This window comes from Microcaecilia unicolor, chromosome 10, assembly GCF_901765095.1.
Source record: "Microcaecilia unicolor chromosome 10, aMicUni1.1, whole genome shotgun sequence".
Taxonomy (NCBI): domain Eukaryota; kingdom Metazoa; phylum Chordata; class Amphibia; order Gymnophiona; family Siphonopidae; genus Microcaecilia; species Microcaecilia unicolor.
The window spans coordinates 208,714,737-208,739,103 of NC_044040.1; the positions used below are offsets into that span (position 1 = coordinate 208,714,737).

A 24,367-nucleotide genomic window follows, 5' to 3' on the forward strand; every position below is an offset into this window, starting at 1 on the left:
GCAACTGGAACAAGTTCAGAAATTTGGGCTTACCTGTTAATTTCCTTCTCTTGAGTCCTTCTAGAGCAGTTCAGACTGACAATTTCAGAAAGCTAATAGTTATGTTGTGCCCCACTTTGAAGGTAGTTGTTTCCTTGGTTTATGGAAGTCTCATTCTTGGGTTAGTAACAATGAACTAATGATTTGAGTGCTCCAGATTTGGCTTTGTCAGTGAATTGGAAATCAAAAACATAATTGATATAGATTACTGAGAAGCTGCAGGCAGAAATCAGATCCCTGTAAGAGGAGTGAAGTCTGCTCTCAGCTGTTTTTCTCTGGCACCCTGGCAAGGGGACATAATCCATTCATCTGGATTAGTCTGGCAAGACTAGAGGAAAGGAAATTAACAGGTACATTCACATTTCCAGATACTAATTATCCTTTCAAATGCATTTCCTCACCTCTATTTGGGTAGTTCTCTCATTTGTGTTTTCAGTTAAATCTAATCTCTGAGGACAAACGGGCTTCTATATTCTCTCCAGTGGGTGAGGAGAAGGTGTGCTCTTTTTTGTCCTCTCCTCACTTGCCTGGTTCTTGAGAGCTATTAAGTGCCTTCCGGCTATTTTTTCTTGTGGCTCCTTTATTTGGGCCTTTTTCAAGCTCGTTCTTTATTTTCCTTAGTGTTATGAGAATATGAAGCCTGCTGTCCTTGGAGAATACATGCTAAATGTAAGGATCTTCGCTTTCTCCAGTGATGCTGTAGCAACCAGGAAGAGGGTTGAAATGGAGCACATATTGACTTCTCCTCTTTCTCCTCCTCCTCATAATTAGGAATTCTTTGAACTCCCTGTTATCATTTAGTTAAATCTTGTCAATCTTTGACTTACAGATTCGCTATTTCACACATCACAGTTTGAAATACTTCTGGAATGACTTGAGCCAAACATTTGCCTTTTTGAAGTAAGTTTTGTTTCTATGTATCTCAGTTCTGTATGTTCTGAATATTTACAGCCAGAATTTATGGGCAAAGTAAATTATTTTGTCTTTCCATATTTGTTATTTTTCATTTGGTGTAGTGCATTACTTTTCTTAAATTCAGCTCCAGTGTATGGTTGAAATTCTTAAGTTGAATTTATTGGTCATGGTTCTATGGTGTGGGCTGTCTTGAAATCCACAAGGTGTTCATGTTGCAGAAACCTAGAAGATGTCTGAAGATAATGTTCAGTTTAAGTGGAGCAACTGAACATTATCTTCAGACATCTTCTAGGTTTCTGTCCATTTGTATATGCCCACTATGCTTCCACAGATTTCTGCCCTACCCCTTCAAAGTCTACCAATGACGTTAGTTTGTGTTTATTCAAAACCTGCTTAAATTCTGTCAGTTTTGATGTCTACTTCTCCTGGAAATGTGAAACAATGTCTAAAGTTGTCCACAGAACCAGGTAAGCTGCACCTACTGCAAGCCTCAGTGAGGTTTCAGTGATATCTGTTATAAATATACATAGAAACAGAGAAGATGTAGGTAAAGGCCACATGGCTTGTCGTCTGCCTATCCATGCCATATTCTTTCCCTGTCACTCTTTGTACCAAGCTCTCTTGAATTCAGATACTGGTTTTCATCACCACCACTTCGCGCCAGGAGGCCGTTCCACAAATTCAGCACCCTTGCATGTGTTTCCCCCACTGCCTACATATCTTGTGCATATGCGTTGTGGGTATCCTGAAGACCTGACTGAGCTGGTAGTTCTCAAGGACAGGTTTGGAAACCACTGCCCTAATCTACTGCAGTGATCATCTTATTAGAGATCAATTAAGGTTTTTAGGCCTTGGATCCTAGTATCTATTGGCCTCGGAGGAATTGCACGCTTCTTTTTCAGTGCTTTTCCCATGGTTTTACATACACTGAAGACAGATTAAAAGTTTTGTCGTTTCCATTTCTTTGTCTCCATCTTGTGGCGTGGTGTTATACTTTCCTTCTCAAGTCACTTGGAACCTACCCTATTTCCATAGATGAATTTATGATCTATGGTTCAGTTGTTGTTTTTTTAAACTGCTGAAATTTAATTTGTTAGCTTTGAACTCTCTGGGCCCACAGCAACATTATGCCATTGACTGCCTTAAGCCTTTCACCAGCTTCATCCAGTAACACCAAAAGATTTTAAAAGTAAGAAGGAGAATAGTTAAGAACCCTATGGGAAGCTTGTATGCTGACAAGTACCTTTGTGTAGGTGATGCTGGTGTTGATTCATTGCTCAGGAGCCTATAGTGCACTATAGACTGTAAATAATGCATCAAGACTAACTAAAATTCCTGCTTTACAATTGCCCACAAAATAGAAGACTCTCAGTTAATTTTTATTTATTTATTTAACACATTTATACCCCACATTTTCCCACTTAGTTGCAGGCTCAATGTAGCTTACACAATACCGTAGAGGCAGGCGCCGGTTCGGTAAAATACAAATACACAATATAGTAGTAGGCATATAAGTTAATGTTCACCATATTCACTTTTGTCAACTCTTGGTTTTCTGGTATGTTCCATTTCAGTTAATTTGGACTTTAATAAAACTTGGCTTTCATACAGGATGGATGGTTTGTAGCTGGGGCAGGTTTCTAACTTGCAGAATGCCAAAGATGTTTTGGGGTGGTACTCAACAGGTCTCGATACCCAGCAACGTGAGTCCTTTGCAGAACAATATGTAGAATGTTTAATATGAAACCTGTATTTTTCTTATCCCATTCCTCCTATTGCTGGTTCCTAAACTGTTGGTTGCTTTCATTGTGGCAGGATATGAAACCATGGGAGAAATATTGAGAGTTCAAACTACAAATAGTTAATCTGTTTTCTTTAGGGGACTGGATGAGGGATTCTCTTGCTGCTTAGTACATGAAGAGCTCAGTAAAGGACTAAGCAGAGAGGTGCATGACTACAGGTAATGATTACTATGTACTAGCATTTCATGTTCGATAGCTCCAAAGCATCAATCTAAGGTAAGTATGTAAAGCGAGATAAAGCTCTAAATCCATCTAGGCATTCTGGTGACATCACAGGTTCAAAAGTCAGTAATTTTATCGTGTTATTGATATCCCTACCACTACTTCTTATTTTCAATAGTGCTAGTAGATATGCACAGCGCTGTACACTAAACATGTAAGAGACAGTCCCTGCTCAACAGAGCTACAATCTAATGAAGACAGACAGACAGGACAAATAAGGGATATGGGAATTACTTATAGACATGGGTATGGAACAAGTGAATAGGCGTTAAAAGCAGCCTCAAAAAGGTGGTCTTTAAGCCTAGATTTGAATACGGCCAAGAAAGGAGTCTCAAAAACTTCGACTGTAGTTTGCTCCCTTCCCTATGAAAGAAATTCATCAAAGGACTGCTGACTCCCATACACCAACTGAAAATGGAAGAATTTCTAACTTACAGTAGACATTTTTGACTACCTTATACCTTTAAATGCATCTTGCTTAAGTTGCCCTGTGATGTCAGGAAATAAAAATAAAGAAAACATCATCTTGACATTTGGATAAAGTGTTTTCTCCGAGGACAAGCAGGCTGCTTGTTCTCACTGATGGGTGACGTCCACGGCAGCCCCTCCAATCGGAAACTTCACTAGCAAAGTCCTTTGCTAGCCCTCGCGCGCCCGCGCGCACCGCGCATGCGCGGCCGTCTTCCCGCCCGAAACCGGCTCGAGCCGGCCAGTCTTCTTTTGTCCGCACTCGGTACGGTCGTGTTTTCGCCGTGTCGAGCCCCGGAAAGTCGACCTCGCGCGTCCAATTTGTTTTGAACGTGTTTTTTTTCCTTCGGGAAAGCTTTGTCCTAGTCGGGAAGTGCTCCGGAAACCCCCCGCCGGGTTTCGTGTAAATCCTCCCCGTACTTCCAGCTTTTTTGCCCCGGTAAGTTTTCTTTCGTCGTCGGGGTAGGCCTCTTTTCGGCCTCGGTCGAGATTTTTTCTCCCTCTAAATTTGGTGCTTCAAATTTCGCCATTTCGGCTTTTGATTTCGCCGGCGTGATTTTTCCGCCCATGACATCGAAGCCTTCCAGCGGCTTCAAGAAGTGCACCCAGTGCGCCCGGGTTATCTCGCTCACTGATCGACACTCGTCGTGTCTTCAGTGTCTGGGGGCCGAGCACCGCCCTCAGAACTGCAGTCTGTGTTCCCTGCTTCAAAGGCGGACTCAGGTAGCGAGACTAGCCCAGTGGAACGTGTTGTTCTCGGGCTCTTCGTCGGCATCGGCACCGGGATCTTCGAGTGCATCGACGTCGTCAGCGTCCAGACCTTCTTCCTCGGCCGCCCCTGCATCGAGTGCATCGAGGCATCGGGCCTCTGCATCGGCGCCGAGACATCGGATAGCTGCATCGACGTCGGTGGTACCAGGACCTCGTCTGCTGATGTCGTCGGACGGTGGTGCATCGGGTGGAGTGCAGGTGAGGGCTGTCCATTCCCCTGCTGGTGGCGGTGAGCCCTCGGGTGGGTCTCCGCCTACCCTGAGGGCTCCTGCGGTACAGCCCCCCCGAGATCGACCTTCTTCAGTCTCGGCCCCGAGGAAGCGACGGATGGATTCGACGTCCTCCTCGTCGGTGCCGGGGAGCTCCGGTGACATGCTTCGGAAGAAATCGAAGAAGCATCGACACCGGTCTCCTCCCCGTGTCGGCACCGAGAGCTCTGGGTCGCCGAGGGATTCGGCACCCAGCAGGCATCGGCACCGAGAGGACCGCTCACCCTCTGTTCAGGAGGTGTCGATGCGCTCCGCTCTGGACAGCCCGGAACAGCCTCCACGCCCGGAACAGGTACTGACGTCGACGCCTGCATCGACCTCTCAGCCTTTCTCTGCAGCCGCTCTAAACGAGAGCCTCCGGGCCGTTCTCCCAGAGATTCTGGGAGAGCTGTTGCGCCCTACCCCTCCGGTACCGGCGGTGCTTGCGCCACCGGTACCGTCGAGCGTGGCGCCGGCTGGCCCATCGCCCAGGTTGAGGTCCCCGACGTCGGTACCGCGTGCGGTACCGACCGCGGCCACCTCCCAGGAAGGCTCCCCGACTACGTCGGCGGAGGGAGCTTCGCCGATGCGGGCGAGGGAGTCTACCTCTCGACGCCCCCATCGTGGACGGGGTTCCACGGAGTCGAGCAGGGCGAGGTTGCAGACACAGGTCCGTGAACTTGTGTCTGACACCGAGGGTGAGGCCTCGTGGGAGGAAGAGGAAGATCCCAGATATTTCTCTGACGAGGAGTCTGAGGGTCTTCCGTCTGATCCCACTCCCTCTCCTGAGAGACAGCTTTCTCCTCCCGAGAGTCTGTCTTTTGCCTCCTTTGTCCGGGAGATGTCTACGGCCATCCCCTTCCCGGTGGTTGTGGAGGACGAGCCCAGGGCTGAAATGTTTGAGCTCCTGGACTATCCTTCTCCACCTAAGGAAGCGTCCACTGTTCCCTTGCACCATGTCCTGAAGAAGACATTGCTTGCGAACTGGACCAAGCCATTAACTAATCCCCACATTCCCAAGAAGATCGAGTCCCAGTACCGGATCCATGGGGACCCAGAGCTGATGCGCACTCAGTTGCCTCATGACTCTGGAGTTGTGGATTTGGCCCTAAAGAAGGCTAAGAGTTCTAGGGAACATGCTTCGGCGCCCCCGGGCAAGGACGCTAGAACCTTAGACTCCTTTGGGAGGAAGGCCTACCATTCCTCTATGCTCGTGTCCAAGATCCAGTCTTACCAGCTCTACACGAGCATACACATGCGGAATAATGTGCGGCAGTTGGCGGGCTTGGTTGATGCTCTTCCCCTGAGCAAGCCAAGCCTTTTCAGGAGGTGGTCAGGCAGCTGAAGGCGTGCAGAAAATTCCTGGCCAGAGGAGTTTATGACACTTTTGATGTTGCGTCCAGGGCCGCTGCTCAAGGTGTGGTGATGCGCAGGCTCTCATGGCTGCGTGCCGCCGACCTGGAGAATAGAATCCAGCAGCGGATTGCGGACTCGCCTTGCCGTGCGGATAACATTTTTGGCGAAAAAGTCGAGCAGGTGGTAGAGTCTCTCCACCAGCGGGACACCGCATTCGACAAGTTCGCCCGCCGGCAGCCTTCAGCTTCTACCTCTACAGGTAGACGATTTTTCGGGGGAAGGAAGACTGTTCCCTATACTTCTGGCAAGCGTAGGTACAATCCTCCTTCCCGACAGCCTGCGGCCCAGGCTAAGCCCCAGCGCGCTCGCTCTCGTCAGCAGCGTGCGAATCAGCAAGGCCCCGCGGCTCCCCAGCAAAAGCAAGGGGCGAGCTTTTGACTGGCTCCAGCAGAGCATAGCCGACATCCAAGTGTCAGTGCCGGGCGACCTGCCTGTCGGAGGGAGGTTGAAAGCTTTTCACCAAAGGTGGCCTCTCATAACCTCCGATCAGTGGGTTCTCCAAATAGTCCGGCAAGGATACACCCTCAATTTGGCCTCACAACCTCCAAATTGTCCACCGGGAGCTCAGTCCTACAGCTTCCAGCACAAGCAGGTACTTGCAGAGGAACTCTCCGCCCTTCTCAGCGCCAATGCGGTCGAGCCCGTGCCATCCGGGCAAGAAGGGCTGGGGTTCTATTCCAGGTACTTCCTTGTGGAAAAGAAAACAGGGGGGATGCGTCCCATCCTAGACCTAAGGGCCCTGAACAAATATCTCGTAAAAGAAAAGTTCAGGATGCTTTCCCTGGGCACCCTTCTCCCCATGATTCAGCAAAACGATTGGCTATGCTCTCTGGACTTGAAGGATGCCTACACACACATCCCGATACTGCCAGCTCACAGACAGTATCTGCGATTTCAGCTGGGCGCACGCCACTTCCAGTACTGTGTGCTACCCTTTGGGCTCGCCTCTGCGCCCAGGGTGTTCACAAAGTGCCTAGCTGTGGTAGCAGCGGCGCTTCGCAGGCTGGGGGTGCACGTGTTCCCATATCTCGACGATTGGCTGGTGAAGAACACATCCGAGGCAGGAGCCCTGCAGTCCATGCAGATGACTATTCGCCTCCTGGAGCTACTGGGGTTTGTGATAAATTACCCAAAGTCCCATCTTCTCCCAGTGCAGAAACTCAAATTCATCGGAGCCCTGCTGGATTCTCGGACGGCTCGCGCCTATCTCCCAGAGGCGAGGGCCAACAACTTGTTGTCCCTCGTCTCGCGGGTGCGAGCGTCCCAGCAGATCACAGCTCGGCAGATGTTGAGATTGCTGGGCCACATGGCTTCCACAGTTCATGTGACTCCCATGGCCCGCCTTCACATGAGATCTGCTCAATGGACCCTAGCCTCCCAGTGGTATCAGGCCGCCGGGGGTCTAGAGGACGTGATCCACCTGTCCACGAGTTTTCTCGAATCCCTGTATTGGTGGACGATTTGCTCCAATTTGACTCTGGGACGTCCCTTCCAAATTCCTCAGCCTCAAAAAGTGCTGACCACGGATGCGTCTCTCCTGGGATGGGGAGCTCATGTCGATGGGCTTCACACCCAAGGAAGGTGGTCCCTCCAAGAAAGCGATCTACAGATCAATCTTCTGGAGTTGCGAGCGATCTGGAACGCTCTGAAGGCTTTCAGAGATCGGCTGTCCCACCAAATTATCCAAATTCAGACAGACAATCAGGTTGCCATGTACTATGTCAACAAGCAGGGGGGCACCGGATCTCGCCCCCTGTGTCAGGAAGCCGTCAGCATGTGGCTCTGGGCTCGCCGTCAAGGCATGGTGCTCCAAGCCACATATCTGGCAGGCGTAAACAACAGTCTGGCCGACAGGTTGAGCAGGATTATGCAACCTCACGAGTGGTCGCTCAATTCCCGTGTGGTGCGACAGATCTTCCAGGCGTGGGGCACCCCCCTGGTGGATCTCTTCGCATCTCAAGTGAACCACAAGGTCCCTCAGTTCTGTTCCAGGCTTCAGGCCCACGGCAGACTGGCGTCGGATGCCTTCCTCCTGGATTGGGGGGAAGGTCTGCTGTATGCTTATCCTCCCATTCCTCTGGTGGGGAAGACTTTGTTGAAACTCAAGCAAGACCGAGGCACCATGATTCTGATTGCTCCCTTTTGGCCGCGTCAGATCTGGTTCCCTCTTCTTCTGGAGTTATCCTCCGAAGAACCGTGGAGATTGGAGTGTTTTCCGACCCTCATCACGCAGGACGAAGGGGCTCTTCTGCATCCCAACCTCCAGTCCCTGGCTCTCACGGCCTGGATGTTGAGGGCGTAGACTTTGCCTCTTTGGGTCTGCCAGAGGGTGTCTCCCGCATCTTGCTTGCTTCCAGGAAAGACTCCACTAAGAGAAGTTACTTCTTTCATTGGAGGAGGTTTGCCGTCTGGTGTGACAGCAAGGCCCTAGATCCTCGCTCTTGTCCTACACAGACCCTGCTTGAATACCTTCTCCACTTGTCTGAGTCTGGTCTGAAGACCAACTCCGTAAGGGTTCACCTTAGTGCAATCAGTGCATACCATTACCAAGTGGAAGGTAAGCCGATCTCAGGACAGCCTTTAGTTGTTCGCTTCATGAGAGGTTTGCTTTTGTCAAAGCCCCCTGTCAAGCCTCCTACAGTGTCATGGGATCTCAATGTCGTTCTCACCCAGCTGATGAAACCTCCTTTCGAGCCACTGAATTCCTGCCATCGAAGTACTTGACCTGGAAGGTCATTTTCTTGGTGGCAGTTACCTCGGCTCGTAGAGTCAGTGAGCTTCAGGCCCTGGTAGCCCAGGCCCCTTACACCAAATTTCATCACAACAGAGTAGTCCTCCGCACTCACCCTAAGTTTCTGCCAAAGGTTGTGTCGGAGTTCCATCTGAACCAGTCAATTGTCTTGCCAACATTCTTTCCCCGTCCTCATTCCTGCCCTGCTGAACGTCAGCTGCACACATTGGACTGCAAGAGAGCATTGGCCTTCTATCTGGAGCGGACACAGCCCCACAGACAGTCCGCCCAATTGTTTGTTTCTTTTGATCCCAACAAGAGGGGAGTGGCTGTAGGGAAACGCACCATATCCAATTGGCTAGCAGATTGCATTTCCTTCACTTACGCCCAGGCTGGGCTGGCTCTTGAGGGTCATGTCACGGCTCATAATGTTAGAGCCATGGCAGCGTCGGTAGCCCACTTGAAGTCAGCCACCATGGAGGAAATTTGCAAAGCTGCGACGTGGTCATCTGTCCACACATTCACATCTCATTACTGCCTGCAGCAGGATACCCGACGTGACAGTCGGTTCGGGCAGTCAGTTCTTCAGAACCTGTTTGGGCTTTAGGATCCAACTCCACCCCCCGAGGGCCCTGTTTGTTCTGTTCCAGGCTACACTCTCAGTTAGTTGGTAAATTTTTTAGGTCAATCTCAGTTATGTCCTCGCCGTTGCGAGGCCCAATTGACCAATGTTGTTGTTTTGAGTGAGCCTGGGGGCTAGGGATACCCCATCAGTGAGAACAAGCAGCCTGCTTGTCCTCGGAGAAAGCGAATGCTACATACCTGTAGAAGGTATTCTCCGAGGACAGCAGGCTGATTGTTCTCACAAACCCGCCCGCCTCCCCTTTGGAGTTGTGTCTTCCCTTGAAGTGTATTGTCTTGCTACATACTGGACTGGCCGGCTCGAGCCGGTTTCGGGCGGGAAGACGGCCGCGCATGCGCGGTGTGCGCGGGCGCGCGAGGGCTAGCAAAGGACTTTGCTAGTGAAGTTTCCGATTGGAGGGGCTGCCGTGGACGTCACCCATCAGTGAGAACAATCAGCCTGCTGTCCTCGGAGAATACCTTCTACAGGTATGTAGCATTCGCTTTATAGGTTCCGCTGTCTTATCAAGCTGGTAGTTTTACTCTGTTTTAATTAAAGCATTTACAGTAGCAGTATCTGGCCTGAAAATAAGTGATTTCTTTGTAGAATTAAATGTAATAATCTGTAGGCTGCTTTAAAATCTTGGATTTGCTAATCAGTATATCAATCAATTTACGTCATTTGAGACCTAGGATTAACCTTATTGCTTTTGTCCTCAATGCAGAAAATTGTTCTTTGGCATAAATGAGATTGACGTGAAAGTGCCTTCCATTTTTAAGCTTCTCATTAAGGAGGTAAATTTTACATAATTTAAATTGTAATAGTTTTTATTTATATGAATTCATGCAAGTTCATCGTATTTTCATGTTTGTGGAAGAGTAGTATGGAACTAACCCCTTGTGGCTCTTAAACCAGCATATTGAACACTTTAAAAGTTGAAAATAATATAATAACCAGGCCAAAAAGAACCTTTCAGATTCATAAAAGACAAAGATAAAAACAGTACAATGAAAAATATAATTTGCAGTGTGAAAGGTTGAGAGCTTTGCCCCTTTTATCAGAGCAGTGTATCTTCCAAATTAAAATGAAATTGGACTCTTTAGATACTAGCGCTATTATGGTGTGTGATAACTTTTTTTTTTTTAGTTAGTTGCTTAATGACAATTTATGTCGAATAAAAACTGAGTAAAACTGAGCTTGGGTGATAAGTGTATATTTGCTTCTATGCCTGCTTTGTGTTTGCCTCACTTTTGTCTCCTACAACGACAATTAGGATGTTTTTGGCATTACATGATAGTTCTTTGAATTACACAGTGACCACATAACAAGATTTATTTATAAATCAGTCATGTATTGCTGCACTTAAACAACAGGGGACAGGCCTATATCCTTGCAACTTTTCTGTTGAGCCATTCATATCCTCATCTCCTGTTCTCTAAAATAGGCTGGAATGAATTCACAGGGTACTTTGTCATATTGATGCTCAGTTACAGGTAGTGAATGCTCTATCTCTGTAATAATAGTGAGCTCCAGTTTTGAGTTGACCTGTGTTCGTTTGTCTTCAGGTTCTCAATCCTTTCTACATTTTCCAACTGTTCAGTGTTATTTTGTGGACTACAGATGAATATTATTACTATGCATTAGCTATTGTGATCATGTCTCTGATATCCATCGGTAGCTCTTTGTACACCATCAAAAAGGTAAGTGCCGTTTGTTCGCATATATTTGTTAGAGCTGTTGACGAAATGCCTGTATCAAACTGCTTAAAGAAACTTAGTTCCTAAAAGACCGCCAAACTACTCCTAGCAATCTACTCCTTATCTTTGATCCACCTAACACTAACCACCCCACTCGAAGAAATCAACAATATACCCATACTATTCAATCATCAAATGCTGACCAGACACACCACACCAAACCAACAATAAACAAAACAAAGGAAAAACACCAACATGTGTACAACTTGAAAAAAAAAGGAAAGAAAGGTCATAAAAACCCTCACAAACCAAGAAACGACAACTAAAAAAAGTCCACATAACACTGAACGCAGAAGACCCATACCGAAAACTTCAAGTAGGCTACGTCAACGCCAGATCCATAATAAAACAATAATAATAACAGACTGGATCATGTCAGCAAAACTTGATCTACTCTTCATTACTGAAACCTGGATCCATGATCAGGAGGACCCTATCATCTTAAACCTATGTCTTCCTGAATATAAAATCACTCACTGGACCAGAAAAGAGAGGAGAGGGGGTATAGCGCTAATATACCGACCACATCACTATTGAAACCACTGCAGAATCTATAGCAACCCACCTCAAAATAGCCTCAATCAGAATCCACCATAAAACCCTGCTCGACCACCTAAATTGTGTCCTGTTTTACAGACCACCATGCAACTGGAACGAAAGCCAAGCAGACTTCATGGACTTCGTTTCAAATATACGTGTATCCAACTCCAATATACTAGTATTAGGAGACATTAACCTTCACCTAGAAGACCCACACTCTACCAACGCACGAGAATGCCTTCATTTATGTGATCTTACATGGCCACACGTGCAAACAACCCATGCGAAGGGTCATACTCTCAACCTCATCTCATACAAATTGTCCACTGATCAGAACCTAACCATTACACGAACTAGTTGAACAGAAACACCATGGACCAACCATTACAAACTAAACCTATCCTTAAAATGGCAGAAAAGGGGTTCTCCCCACACACGAGAACACACAACCCACACCACGAGAGGCCAAATAGACACGGATACTTTCTGGCAAAAGATATACAATAATGATTGGACAGCACAGATTCCATACACTACCTCTCAGAATGGGACAAAAGATGCAGACATATACTAGATGAAATAGCACCCTTACAAACAAGAACGTCACGCAGACATGATACCATGGTTCAACGAAGAACTGGAAAAATTAAAAACACAATTAAGGAAACTGGAACGCGCATGGAAAAAAATAAAAGACAAACATACATTCAACACATGGAAACAAACACAAAGGAAATACAAATACACAATAAGACAGACCAAAAGGTCGTACTACAAAACTAAAATTGGTCCGGACTACAAAAATACAAAGAAACTGTACCATCTTGTGAACAAATTACTAGACACAACGCCGGTCATCACAACCAACACTGACATCCCAACTGCAGACAACCTTGCTAAATATTTCAATGAAAAAATTGTAAACCTACGCAAAACTCTACCTCAGGACAACACGGACATAGAAAACTTCATTAATGGTGTAGACCCGATCCCTGGCAAATACGCTGCGGACAGAATATGGTCAAATTTTGCTCCCCTCAGCGTCGACACAGTTACCCAGGCGATTAAAAGATACTCCAACAGCCACTGTCAATTGGACATCTGTCCCAGCTACCTAATACAATCTGCCCCCCCACCGCTTCATAACAGATCTCACATCCCACTTAAACTTCATACTTCAGCAGGGTATTTTCCGTAAAGAAAAAGGCTACTTCCTTGTCTATACCAGACCAGTCCAGACTAATGGGTTGTGTCCATCTACCAGTGGAAGGAGACAGAGAAAATAGTTCCAAGTAAACCGCCCCTTAAGGGTATTGTGCCGCTGCATGTTGAGCGCTGCACCATCGCTCTATGTTGAGCGCGGCTTCATTATTCCATGCAGCTCCACCGTTCCATGTTGGGCACCAGCTCCATCGCTGCATGCTTGGCACAGTTCCACAGTTCCAGATTGGCTTTAGCTCCATCGCTGTATGTTGAGGACAGCTCTATCATGTCATGTCATGTTCAGTGAAGTTCCTTCGCTGCTTATTCTGCAACCTTTCATCTCTGCATGTTGAACGCAGCTCCATTGTCACATGTTGAGTGTAGTTCTTTCTCTGCAGGTCACAGTGTGGGGCACAGTGGATCCTGGTCTAGGAGAGACAGTTCTTCTCCTTATTGCTCGGATACGACTGTTGCCTTCCTTCCAAGGGGGTCCTTTGGCATGAGTATCTTTTGCTGCTGCTTTTACTACTCTCAGGACAGGGATACGTAATTTTTCTTTTGCTCAGGACGTTTGTTTTATGTCCTACGGCTTCAGTTCCTTTTCTAGTGTCTAACTCTGTTCCATTTTGGTAGCCTGGTGGTTCGGATATTCGAATCCTTTTCTGCTGATCAGTTTTTTGCTGTGTGTATAGCTTTGTTGATTTTTCAACTTTCTGCGTTCTTCTTTACTCCCTCCCTCTTTGGGAAACTGCTTTGCTACATCCCATTAGTCTGGACTAGTCTGGTATAGATGACTAGAAAGGAAAATTTATGTTCTTACCTGATAATTTTATTTTCTTTAATCATTTCAGACCAGTCCAGATACCCTCCGTGGCTAAAGTCTGTCAGAGTGTTGTTTCCTTTAGGTATCCCTGGCTGTTCCACGACACTTCAATACGCTGGGATGTCCTACAGCACTGCCTACTTCATCTTCTCTATTCAATCTCCTGCCACTTGTTGTTGTGCCAGCTCTGTATGACTCCTGGTACTTGGCATCATAGAGTTCTTTCCCCGGATCCAGGGGTAGATCTCTATGTGCTTGAGCAAGCACAGTTGGACCATTCCCTCCCGCTTATTTTACTGTGAGGCGAGGTTGCAGTTGCCTTTCGCCAAGCAGGAACAGTGAGGTTATGCATATTGGCTCCAAGAGTTTGCCTGTTTGGTATTAACTGTGATTTCTTCTAGAGTTCAGAGCACCATTGCTTGGCTATTCAAAATACTGAACATTCCAGGCTGCACGATACCCTTAAGGGGCGGTTTGCTTGGAACTATTTTCTCTGTCTCCTTCCGCTGGTAGATGGACACAACCCATTAGTCTGGACTGGTCTGGCATGATTAAAGAAAAGAAAATTATCAAGTAAGAACATAATTTTTTCATCCTGCTCACCCCAATACCAAAAGACGCCAAGAAAAAACAAACAAACGACATCACCAACTACTGCCCAGCAGCATCTATCCCATTAATAGTCAAACTAATGGAAGGACTGGTGTCCAAACAACTTAGTGACTACATAAACAAATTCACCATACTACATGAGTCACAATCAGGATTTCGACCCCAACACAGCACCGAAACAGTACTCTCCTAACTAAATTCAAGCAGGAGATAGCAATAGGCAAAAGCATTCTCCTCCAATTTGACATGTCTAGTGCGTTCGACATGATTAACCATAACATACTGCTGAGACTCCTAGACTACTTCGGTATCGGTGGTAACACTCTCAGTTGGATCAAGGGTTTTCTAACCACCAGATCATATCAAGTGAAATCAAGCATAAACATATGGTCACCCTGGAAACCAGATTGTGGAATACCGCAAGGATCACCACTATCACCGATCCTCTTCAACCTCATGATGGCCCCACTAGCCAAGGCCTTAACCCATTTATCTATGCCGATGATGTTATACTCTACATCCCCTACAAGCATGATCTGGCAGAAATCACCAATGAAATTAAGCTCAGTGTAAACATCACAAACTCATGGGCAAATGCATTCCAACTAAAACTCAACACAGAAAAAACACACTGCCTCATCTCATCCCAATACAACACTTACAAACCTACAAACATTAACACTACTACTACTTAACATTTCTAAAGCGCTACTAGGGTTACGCAGCGATGTACAGTTTTACAAACACCCCAGGATACACCCTCCCTATCTCAGCCTGAAAATTCTTAGAGTAGCAATCGACCGAAATCTCTCACTAGAGACCCAAGTGAAATCCACCATAAAGAAAATGTTTTTCTCAATGTGGAAACTCAAAGGCATGAAACCATTCTTCCCGAGGGAAATATTTTGCAACCTGATACAGTCAATGGTACTAAGCCATGCAGACTACTGCAATGGAATTTATGTGAGATGCAAAGAACAAATCATAAAGAAACTTCAAACCGACCAAAACACAGCAGCTAGGCTTTTATCTGGAAAAACGCATTTTGACAACGCCAAACCACTATGAGAAGAACTGCACTGGCTTCCAATTAAAGAACGTATTACTTTCAAAATCTTCACGACAGTTCGTAAAATTATTTACGAAGAGGCACCGGGATACATGACGGACCTCATTGACCTGCCAACCAGAAACACTAGGAAATCAGCATGATCATACCTAAACCTCCACTACCCAAGCAGCAAAGGACTCAAATACAAATCCACTTATGCATCCAGCTTTTCCTACTTAAGCGCACAACTATGTAACGCGCTACCAAAAGTAGTAAAAACTACAGTCGACCACCTAAACTTCCGGAAAGCACTAAAAACAGACCTGTTCAGAAAAGCATATCCCACCGACCCAACATAAAAAACCTGGATACCTGCGACATAACGAAACCAAAGACCATAATGGACATATCCTAACTCTTCCTCTCCCTCTCTAATGTTCCCCCAATTGTATTTACCACACATGTACCTCTTTCTACCACAATATCACCTTGTAATTGTTCATACTTGTATTAGTTCATACCGGAATCGGCTAACGCCGTTTACGGTACTATGTAAGCAACATTGAACCTGCAAATAGGTGGGAAAATGTGGGATACAAATGTACCAAATATAAGGTTTCAAGGGGACAGTTTTTTCATACTGCCTGCATTGATTGCTACAATGAGGAAGGCTAAGGACCTTTCGAAGACCATGACATCATGCTTTAGGCCCTTACTTCTACTGCTGCTTTATTCCAAGTGCAAAAAATGACACAATCAGAGCTTGGCTCCATCTTGTTAACAGCAGCATTGCTTTAGACATCACCAGCATGAGAATAGAAGCTCTAAGTCAAGCTTGCTTCCCAGCTAACATCTATGATTTCCCCCCTCTCCTTCCCCAGAATGCAGAGTCTATAGCTTGTCTGCCAGTTTGTATATCCTGGAATCATTACCAGTAAAGCAGAAGGGAAGGGGTGTCAAGGTTGTACATGAACTGTTAGCAGTGTCCAAAAGTTGGAGTGGAAGAGTAGCCTGGTTAGAATAGTGGGCTGAAACCTGGTGAAGCTAGGGTTCAGATCCCGCTGTTGCTGTTTGACCTTGGGCAAATTAGTTGCATCTAAGACAATGGAAGAAAGTGGTTCATGCATTCCTCCCTCCCTCCCTCCCTAAGGTAGTGATGGCCTTTCATCTCAACCAATCTATAGCATTGCCTGTGTTGGGAGAGGCCAGAGTATCAGAAGAACAAAAACTGTGCTATCAGCTGGATGTTAGGCAAGCACTAAAAGCGTACTTGTATAGAACTGAAGCATTCTGGTTTTTGGCTCATCTTTTTGTTTTAATTGGAGGGTGCAATAAGAGTGAGGGGGCGTTCAAAGTCACTATTGCTAGGTGGATTAAGGAGTCTATTGTTTCAGCCTGTATTTTGTTCTCAGTATTGCTGTAGTTCCTGGGTTAAAAATACAGCTTCTAATTGAGGTTATCCACTGCTAACGTTGAAACTACCAGCTGAGCAGAAATAACATGACTTTTCAGGCCCTGCTGGGATAGGACCTTACTAGTTGCTTTTAAACTTCATAGCTAAAAATCAAAACAAAATAAAGCTGGTAAAGGAGAAAAGGGGATGGGATTGATTAAACCGTCTTTCTGTGGTTACCATCAAAAAACAGTTTACATGTTATATACAGGTACTTACTTTGTACCTGGTCACTTCAAATTTAGTCACATGAGTTGCTACAAGTGCACGAAACAAAATGGGAAAACTCTGTATTGAAATGGCAATATGCATCTCTTTTTCACTGAGGGACCTTGTTATGAAAATGCACTGTGTACATTAACAAGTGCTGAGATTGAGGCCTACTTAATAGCATTGGACATCAGTGCATTTTTATAGCTAGATTATTATATAATGCTATAAAAATGCGTTATTAGGGTAACCGTATAGAGTAGAAGCAGTCATATTAAGGTGGACAGTGTGTATGGCACATTTATAGCTTATTGGTAGTACTGTGTTAATATATACATTTTTTTTTCTCTTCCAGCAATATGTCATGTTACATGATATGGTAGCAGCTCACAGTATTGTCAGAGTCTCTGTTTGCCGAGCCAATGAAGGTAAGATGCATAAAACGCATGTTCTTCAGAGTTAAAAAAAATATATATATAAACTAATTTTGAAGACACTCTTCTCAAGCTTTTTTTTCCCTCGTCATCTGGGTTTCTTTCTTCCTTTATTGCAGCTCATTATTTTTTTCTGAGTCAGAAAAGGCACATACTAGAATGGTGAAGATTCACTCGTGTGCTGCTACTTGTTTAAGTCAAGTTCTGCTACCTTTAAACTGATGGGAAACCAGATTCACCCTTAGAAAGTACTTGCTTAATCATGTCTGAAAGTTTGCACAGCTTGATTGCAGTGTATTGCGATATGAGAGGCATTTTTCCAGACTTGGGTTTAGCAAGAGCTCTTCAAATTCTTGAGCCTAGTTACTCCCTTCTACTACTATTTTTGGATAGTTTGACCTTGTTACCTATTTTATGATGGCCTTTTCTTTTTGTTCTCTTTTGACCACTACAGATGTTTTTCTTCTAGGCAGTTGGGATAGACATATCCTCCCTGGTGGTGCTGTTAATGCCTCTGAATTGAACAAGGGAATTGATTAGAATACTAGTAAAAAAGCCCCGTTTCTGATGCAAATGAAACGGGGGCTAGCAAGGTTTTCTTCTGTGTGCATGTGGGAGTGTGTGTGTCCCTGCCCTCTGCCCTCTCTCCCTTCCCCTGTGCTGTCTGTCCTCTCTGTCCCCTCCCCCCTCAGAGTCGAGTCCTTCAGTGTTAAGTTTCCTGCTCTGCTGTGTTTGTGTTACAGAGATAGTGAGGGCTTCTGCCCTCTCTCCCCTCCCCCCTCTGAGTCCTTCACTGTTACAGAGAGAGCGATTTGATTTCGTGCTTTGCTGTGTTTTCCTTCACTGTTTGTGTTACAGAGAGAGCGAGGGCGGGGCAGACACTCATGGGGAAACCGGATATCTCTCCCCCTTCACACTTCCGGCTGGAGGCTTCATTTAGAACGTTGGTGGTGCCTTTTATATATAGAGAATTAAGTTAACCACAAAGCACCGAGTTCTCAATCTGAATATTTTGCTTCTGGGTTCTTGTGTCACAACATAGTGTACTGCCAACCCTTGGCTCTTTAAGGTGTGGTATTGGTAGTAGAAACTGCAGTGAGAGATGTGCTGGTGGTAGAACTTAAGTTGTCAAACAGGGCTCCAAAAATAAAAATAAATGTAGTAGTTTTGATAAGGTATTTTAACCATCTTATTTCAACTGTAGAGAAGGGCACTTGTCAATTATTATGCTGATAATTGTAAATATTGTACTAAATTTCCATTATTCCATTCCATTATTATTCTTTTATAGACCAACAATCTGAATTTACTTTCTCTTGATGGATTACAAATTAAAACATAAAATATAGTGTATATATGATAAAAATGCAGGACTTAGAACAAGGAAGTAGACCTAAAGCATAAACCAAATATTGCAAAACTATTAAAAAAAGATTTTTTTTTTTCCGATCTTTGCCGGTTGCCTTTGTTATAAGGCTTGTAATTTTTCCTCTTGCCTGTTTTTTGAATCCTTTTCTTCATTGTCTTTGTTTTCAACTTTCTCTCTCCTTCCCCTTCCATATATTTGCCATTATTTCTTTCACTGCCTTTTCATTTTGCTGCCCTCCAACACATCTATGTTTATCCCTATCTTGCATATTTTGTTTGTGTTTTTTTTTTTTTTTTTTTTGGTTTGCCTCGCTTTTCTATAATTTCTTGCTTGATCTTCCCAACTCTCCCTATTTGCTTTAAGGAAGTCCATCATTTTCCTCCTTTGTGGCTCTTATGCCCTGTACCTTCTTGTTTCAGCCTCTCATTCTCTTTCTTGGTCCTCTTTTCTGCATCTCTAACTTCCTGCATTGAGCTAGTTGGCCATGAGCTATAGAATGCAGAGCTAATGGAATATGCTAGGATAGGAGTGTGTGCATGCACATTTTCTGTTTATGTAGCAGTCCTGCTGCCTCCCCTTTCCTCTTGATTCTGGTTCCAAAAGCTGGCACAGAGGAGTGCCTAGCGGTTAGTGCAGCGGACTTTGATCCTGGGGAACTGGGTTTGATTCCCACTGCAGCTCCTTGTGACTCTGGGCAAGTCACTTAACCTTCCATTGCCTCAGGTACCAAAACTTAGATTGTGAGCCCTCTAGGGACAGAGAAAGTACCTGCATATAATGTGTACAGAGCTGCGTATGTCTAGTTGCACTATAGAAATGATTAGTAGTAGCAGGATCAGGGATGGCTGTAGGGCATAGTGCAATCATCTGAAGTATTTTGTGAAGAGGTGTGCCACCAGGAACTCTGTGTGTGAACTGGGAGTACAACATGGCCCCTTACTGACCTAATCTACACCCTCCATCCTGAGTGCGCATGCGCACACAAACCTGGACTGCTGTATGCAACCCAGCCCACCCTCTCTGTTTTGGAAGACTGTAGCAGGGTAGAAGACATGGGGAGAAGGCCCCTGCTTGCCTGGAGCACCACCCACTCCGGAACTGGCCCTGAATAAGATTACTGCAGGAATAAGTGTGTTCAATATCCAAAAGAATAGCCATACTGGATCAGACCAATGGTCCATCTAGCTCAGTATCCTGCTTCCAACAGTGGCCAATCCAGGTCACAAGTACCTGGCAGAAACCCAAACAGTAGCAACATTCCATGTTACCAATCCCAGGGCAAGCAGTGGCTTCCCCTGTGTCTATCTCAGTGCTGTTGCCATGCATTGTTAGCCATACCTGCTGTCAGCTAGAGGGGTTATTTTTCTCACCATTTGCAACCTGCTGCATGTATCTTTGGAGCCCTGCTCTCTAATAATAATGTAATGAAGTACACTAATGTACTTATGTAGCCAAATTTGTCTTGTAGAAATCGAAGAGATCCTTTCCACAGACCTAGTGCCTGGAGATGTCATTGTGATCCCATCTAATGGAATGATCATGCCTTGCGATGCAGTCCTTGTCAGTGGTACTTGCATTGTAAATGAAAGCATGTTAACAGGTAAAGTAGTCAACTATTGCCTAAAAAGCCTATGTATCAGCAACATTCTTTTTCTCTGCATATTTAACTTAGAATGATTTTCAGTTTGATATCTGTAGGCCTGCGTTATGCTTCAGCACATTGATTCAGTCAAAATGTTTCTCATGCTAGTCTTACTCCCCAATATAAAAAGTTTCTAACATGGGAAAATCTTGCCCTGTGCTAAAGGATAACACGGTGAGCATGCAAAACGGGTGAATTAGTAATTCCCTATGCTCATTTCCTTCTGCACTCAGTTCCTCCCATGCTCAACTTACTTATCCGTTAACCCCATTAATCTTGCGTTTACTATAAACTGTACATTCTTTTTTTTACGACTTTGTAATTCTTTATATTGTTACTATGTAAGCCGCACTGACCCTGCCATGTGTGGGAAAGCGCGGGGTACAAATGTAATAAATAAAATAAATAAATTGCTTCCAATGTAGAAAAAACTGCATTAAAATTCAGCATAGCTTTTTGCTCTTCACTTAACACTGCATCTTTACGCTAGCTCAGGACCAATGTGAAAATACAACACAAGGGGCAAAGGGATCATCTGAGTTCAAGTGCAGCACTTCATCTCAGATGACCAAACTTTGCTGGTGGCATAAGCCAAGCCCTTTGACTGCTCCCCTCAATCTCATTAAAATTATAATGTGCACTAGTCGGCATCTTAATTAGTAAGCCAACATGTTAAATCAATATAGCACAGGGCTGAACTGAAGTATCCAAGTATCATCTTTATTTTAGAGCCTAACCAAAACCAGGATCTTTGGTTTCTGCTGAAACTTCCCCCTTCACCGCTTTGCGAACATACTATGCCACCCCACCTGACCACCTGTAGTCCTTCCCCGGGCCTACCTTAAGACAAGCTCTGGAGGATTAGATGATTAGAAAAGAATGTGGGCTGGCCAGAATGAAACACTTGATGAGCCATAGTAATTATTTTGGAAGGGGTATGATATGAAATGGGCAACCAGTGCTCACAGTATAGAAAGGGAACATTGTGATTGAATTATTTTGCACCATAAAGAAGTAGGATCAGTTGTAATCTTCAAATTTGAGAATGATTGATACCCTGCAGTAATGAATCTTATGTCTTATAACGTGCCTTGCTTTAACACAATCATGTATTTCACCACCATGTAACCCAAAACCCTCTGTCAAACCAAATGTATATTCTCTTCTATTTCCAGTATCCATGACGTATTGTAAGCCACATTGAACCTGCAAAGAGGTGGGATAATGTGGGATACAAATGCAATAAATAAATAAATCACAGTAATTAAGGCATGAGAACACCTAAGAGTGTAGGAGTAGTAGACGTATTGACTTCTGATCCATAAGAGTGCGAATTGCCTGTTATCGGTCTCAAGCTGAAGAATTTTTTTTTCACTACAGCTGAAATATCTAATTCCATAGATAGATTACTCCTGGGGGAATTCTGTGCTACTGCATAATGCAGAATTCCCTACCCCTGCAAACTGCTCAGAATTCTGTGCATTCTCTCCGTGTCTGGCTGCCTTCCGGCATACACTACACTCCAGCACAGCCACGCGTCAAGCTGCTTCCACCTTGGATTCCAAGCGATTCAAAAGAATATGATCAATCAGATCAGAGGCAGCGTTAAGGGTGAGAGAGACTTCCTGACCTTTGTCATGGCTAAGGTGGATGAAATTACAAAGTGTAAGGAAAGATTCTCCGAGGACAAGCAGGCTGCTTGTTCTCACGACTGGGTGACGTCCGTGGCAGCCCCCACCAACCGGAAAGAAGCTTCGCGGGACGGTCGGCACGCAGGGCACGCCCACCGCGCATGCGCGGCCGTCTTCCCGCCCGTGCGCGACCGCTCCCGCCAGTTCCTTTTTTTCCGCGCCTGGAGAGAGTCGTGTTTTGCGCTCTCTCTGTTCAGCCGCCGGATCGTTCGATCGCGTATACGCTGATCGTGCTTTTTTCTAACTTTGTTTATCGGTTTTAGTTACCGCCCGGTTTCCTTTAAAAAAAAAAAAAAAAAAAGAAACCCTGCGCGTGTGGGACACGCGCTCCCTTTTTTTTCCCTCGCTTCCAGCGGGGACGCCACATTGCGGCCTAGTGGCCGCTCGGTCGTTTGTTTTCGTGGTGTGATTTTAGCCACCATTGACGACTTTGACTTCGCCGACGCGATTTTTCCGTCGATGTCCTCGAAGGTCCCGAGTGGATTTAAAAAGTGTGGTCGCTGCGGCCGGCCGATCTCGCAGACCGACACCCACGCTTGGTGCCTCCAGTGCCTCGGGCCGGAGCACAATCTCAAGTCGTGTTCCTTGTGTCTCGGTCTCCGGAAACGGACTCAGGTTGCGAGGCAAGTTCTGCGGGACCGTCTTTTTGGAACTTGCGCCGGCCCCTCGACGTCGACCTCGAAGGCATCGGTATCGACGCCCGAGACATCGGCACCGATGGCAGCGACCCCAGGAGAACAGGTCCCGTCGGCCCGCCGGTCTTCCGGTGAGAGTGGGGGTGAGAGGCCGCGTGGGCAGTCGGCCCCGGTCACGCCCTCAGCTCGTGGGCCGCGGGACCGAACCCTGTCTGACCCGGTACCTCGAGACCGAGGGGGATCGACCTCCTCCTCCTCCATGCCCTCCGGCGCCGGTGACGTGCATCGGAAGAAAGACAAGAAGCGTCGTCACCGGTCGCCTTCGGTGCATCCCGATGTCGGAGAGGAGACGCCGCCGAAGCGTCATCGTCGTGAGGAGAGGTCTCCGTCGGTTGTGGAGGTACCGACGCGTCGGGGTTCCGGCACCTCGGTGCCGTCTCCTGGCCCCCAGCAGCTTCCGGCACCGACACCCTTACCGGCCCCACCGCCTTTCCCGGCAGCGGGCCTGGACGAGTGCCTCAGAGCCATCCTTCCGGGGATCCTGGAAGGGCTGATGCGCCAGGCTGTGCCGGCGCCGGGGGTGCTTGCGCCCTCGGCGCCGATGACTGTGGCGCCGGCGAGCTCTAGCCCGGCGCCGGGGCTGTCGACACCGCCGCCGCTTGCGGTGCCGGTCTCGACCCCCACGCAGGTGGAGTCCCCGTCGACGTCGATGGAGGGAGCTCCGTCCCCGCCGGCGCGGGAGTCCACCGCTCGACGACACTGAGACCTCGGTGCCTCGACGTCGAGCCGGGCCCGGTACAGGACTCAGCTACATGAGCTAATGTCTGATACCGAGGATGAGGACTCGTGGGGGGAAGAGGAGGACCCTAGATATTTCTCCTCAGAGGAGTCTACGGGCCTTCCCTCGGACCCCACGCCTTCACCGGAGAGGAAGCTCTCACCTCCTGAGAGTCTCTCCTTTGCCTCCTTTGTGCGGGATATGTCTATCAGCATTCCCTTCCTCGTGGTCTCTGTGGAAGAGCCGAGGGCCGAGATGCTCGAGGTCCTCGACTATCCATCACCACCTAGAGAGTCCTCCACGGTGCCGCTGCACAATGTCCTGAAGGAGACGCTGCTCCGGAACTGGGTGCGACCATTAACTAACCCCACCATTCCCAAGAAAGCAGAGTCCCAGTACAGGATCCACTCTGACCCAGAGCTCATGCGGCCCCAATTGCCCCATGACTCAGCGGTCGTGGATTCTGCTCTCAAGAGGGCACGGAGTTCGAGGGATACCGCCTCGGCTCCCCCGGGGCGGGAGTCTCGCACTCTGGACTCGTTTGGGAGGAAGGCCTACCAATCCTCCATGCTCGTGACCCGCATCCAGTCATACCTGCTCTATATGAGCATCCACATGCGGACCAATGTGCAACAGCTGGCGGACCTGGTCGAGAAGCTCCCGCCGGAGCAGTCCAGGCCTTATCAGGAGGTGGTCAGGCAGCTGAAGGCGTGCAGAAAGTTCCTGTCCAGGGGTATTTTTGACACCTGTGACGTGGCATCTCGTGCTGCGGCCCAAGGTATAGTGATGCGCAGGCTCTCATGGCTGCGTGCCTCTGACCTGGACAACCGCACCCAGCAGAGACTGGCTGACGTCCCTTGCCGGGGGGATAACATTTTCGGTGAGAAGGTCGAGCAGATGGTGGACCAACTGCATCAGCGGGAAACCGCTCTCGA

General features: G+C 46.7%; 1 protein-coding gene across 6 annotated transcripts in view; it reads left to right on the plus strand.

Moving 5' to 3' along the window:
- Positions 1 to 24,367, plus strand: part of ATP13A3 (ATPase 13A3) — a 131,386-nt gene that overhangs the window by 22,871 nt on the left and 84,148 nt on the right. For all 6 annotated transcript variants that reach the window (XM_030215583.1, XM_030215581.1, XM_030215587.1 and 3 more), the window contains 6 exons: positions 869 to 939; positions 2,834 to 2,914; positions 9,959 to 10,028; positions 10,800 to 10,934; positions 17,239 to 17,311; positions 20,155 to 20,286. In XM_030215583.1, the coding sequence (XP_030071443.1) occupies positions 869 to 939; positions 2,834 to 2,914; positions 9,959 to 10,028; positions 10,800 to 10,934; positions 17,239 to 17,311; positions 20,155 to 20,286 (562 nt within the window). The remainder of the gene's footprint in view (positions 1 to 868; positions 940 to 2,833; positions 2,915 to 9,958; positions 10,029 to 10,799; positions 10,935 to 17,238; positions 17,312 to 20,154; positions 20,287 to 24,367) is intronic.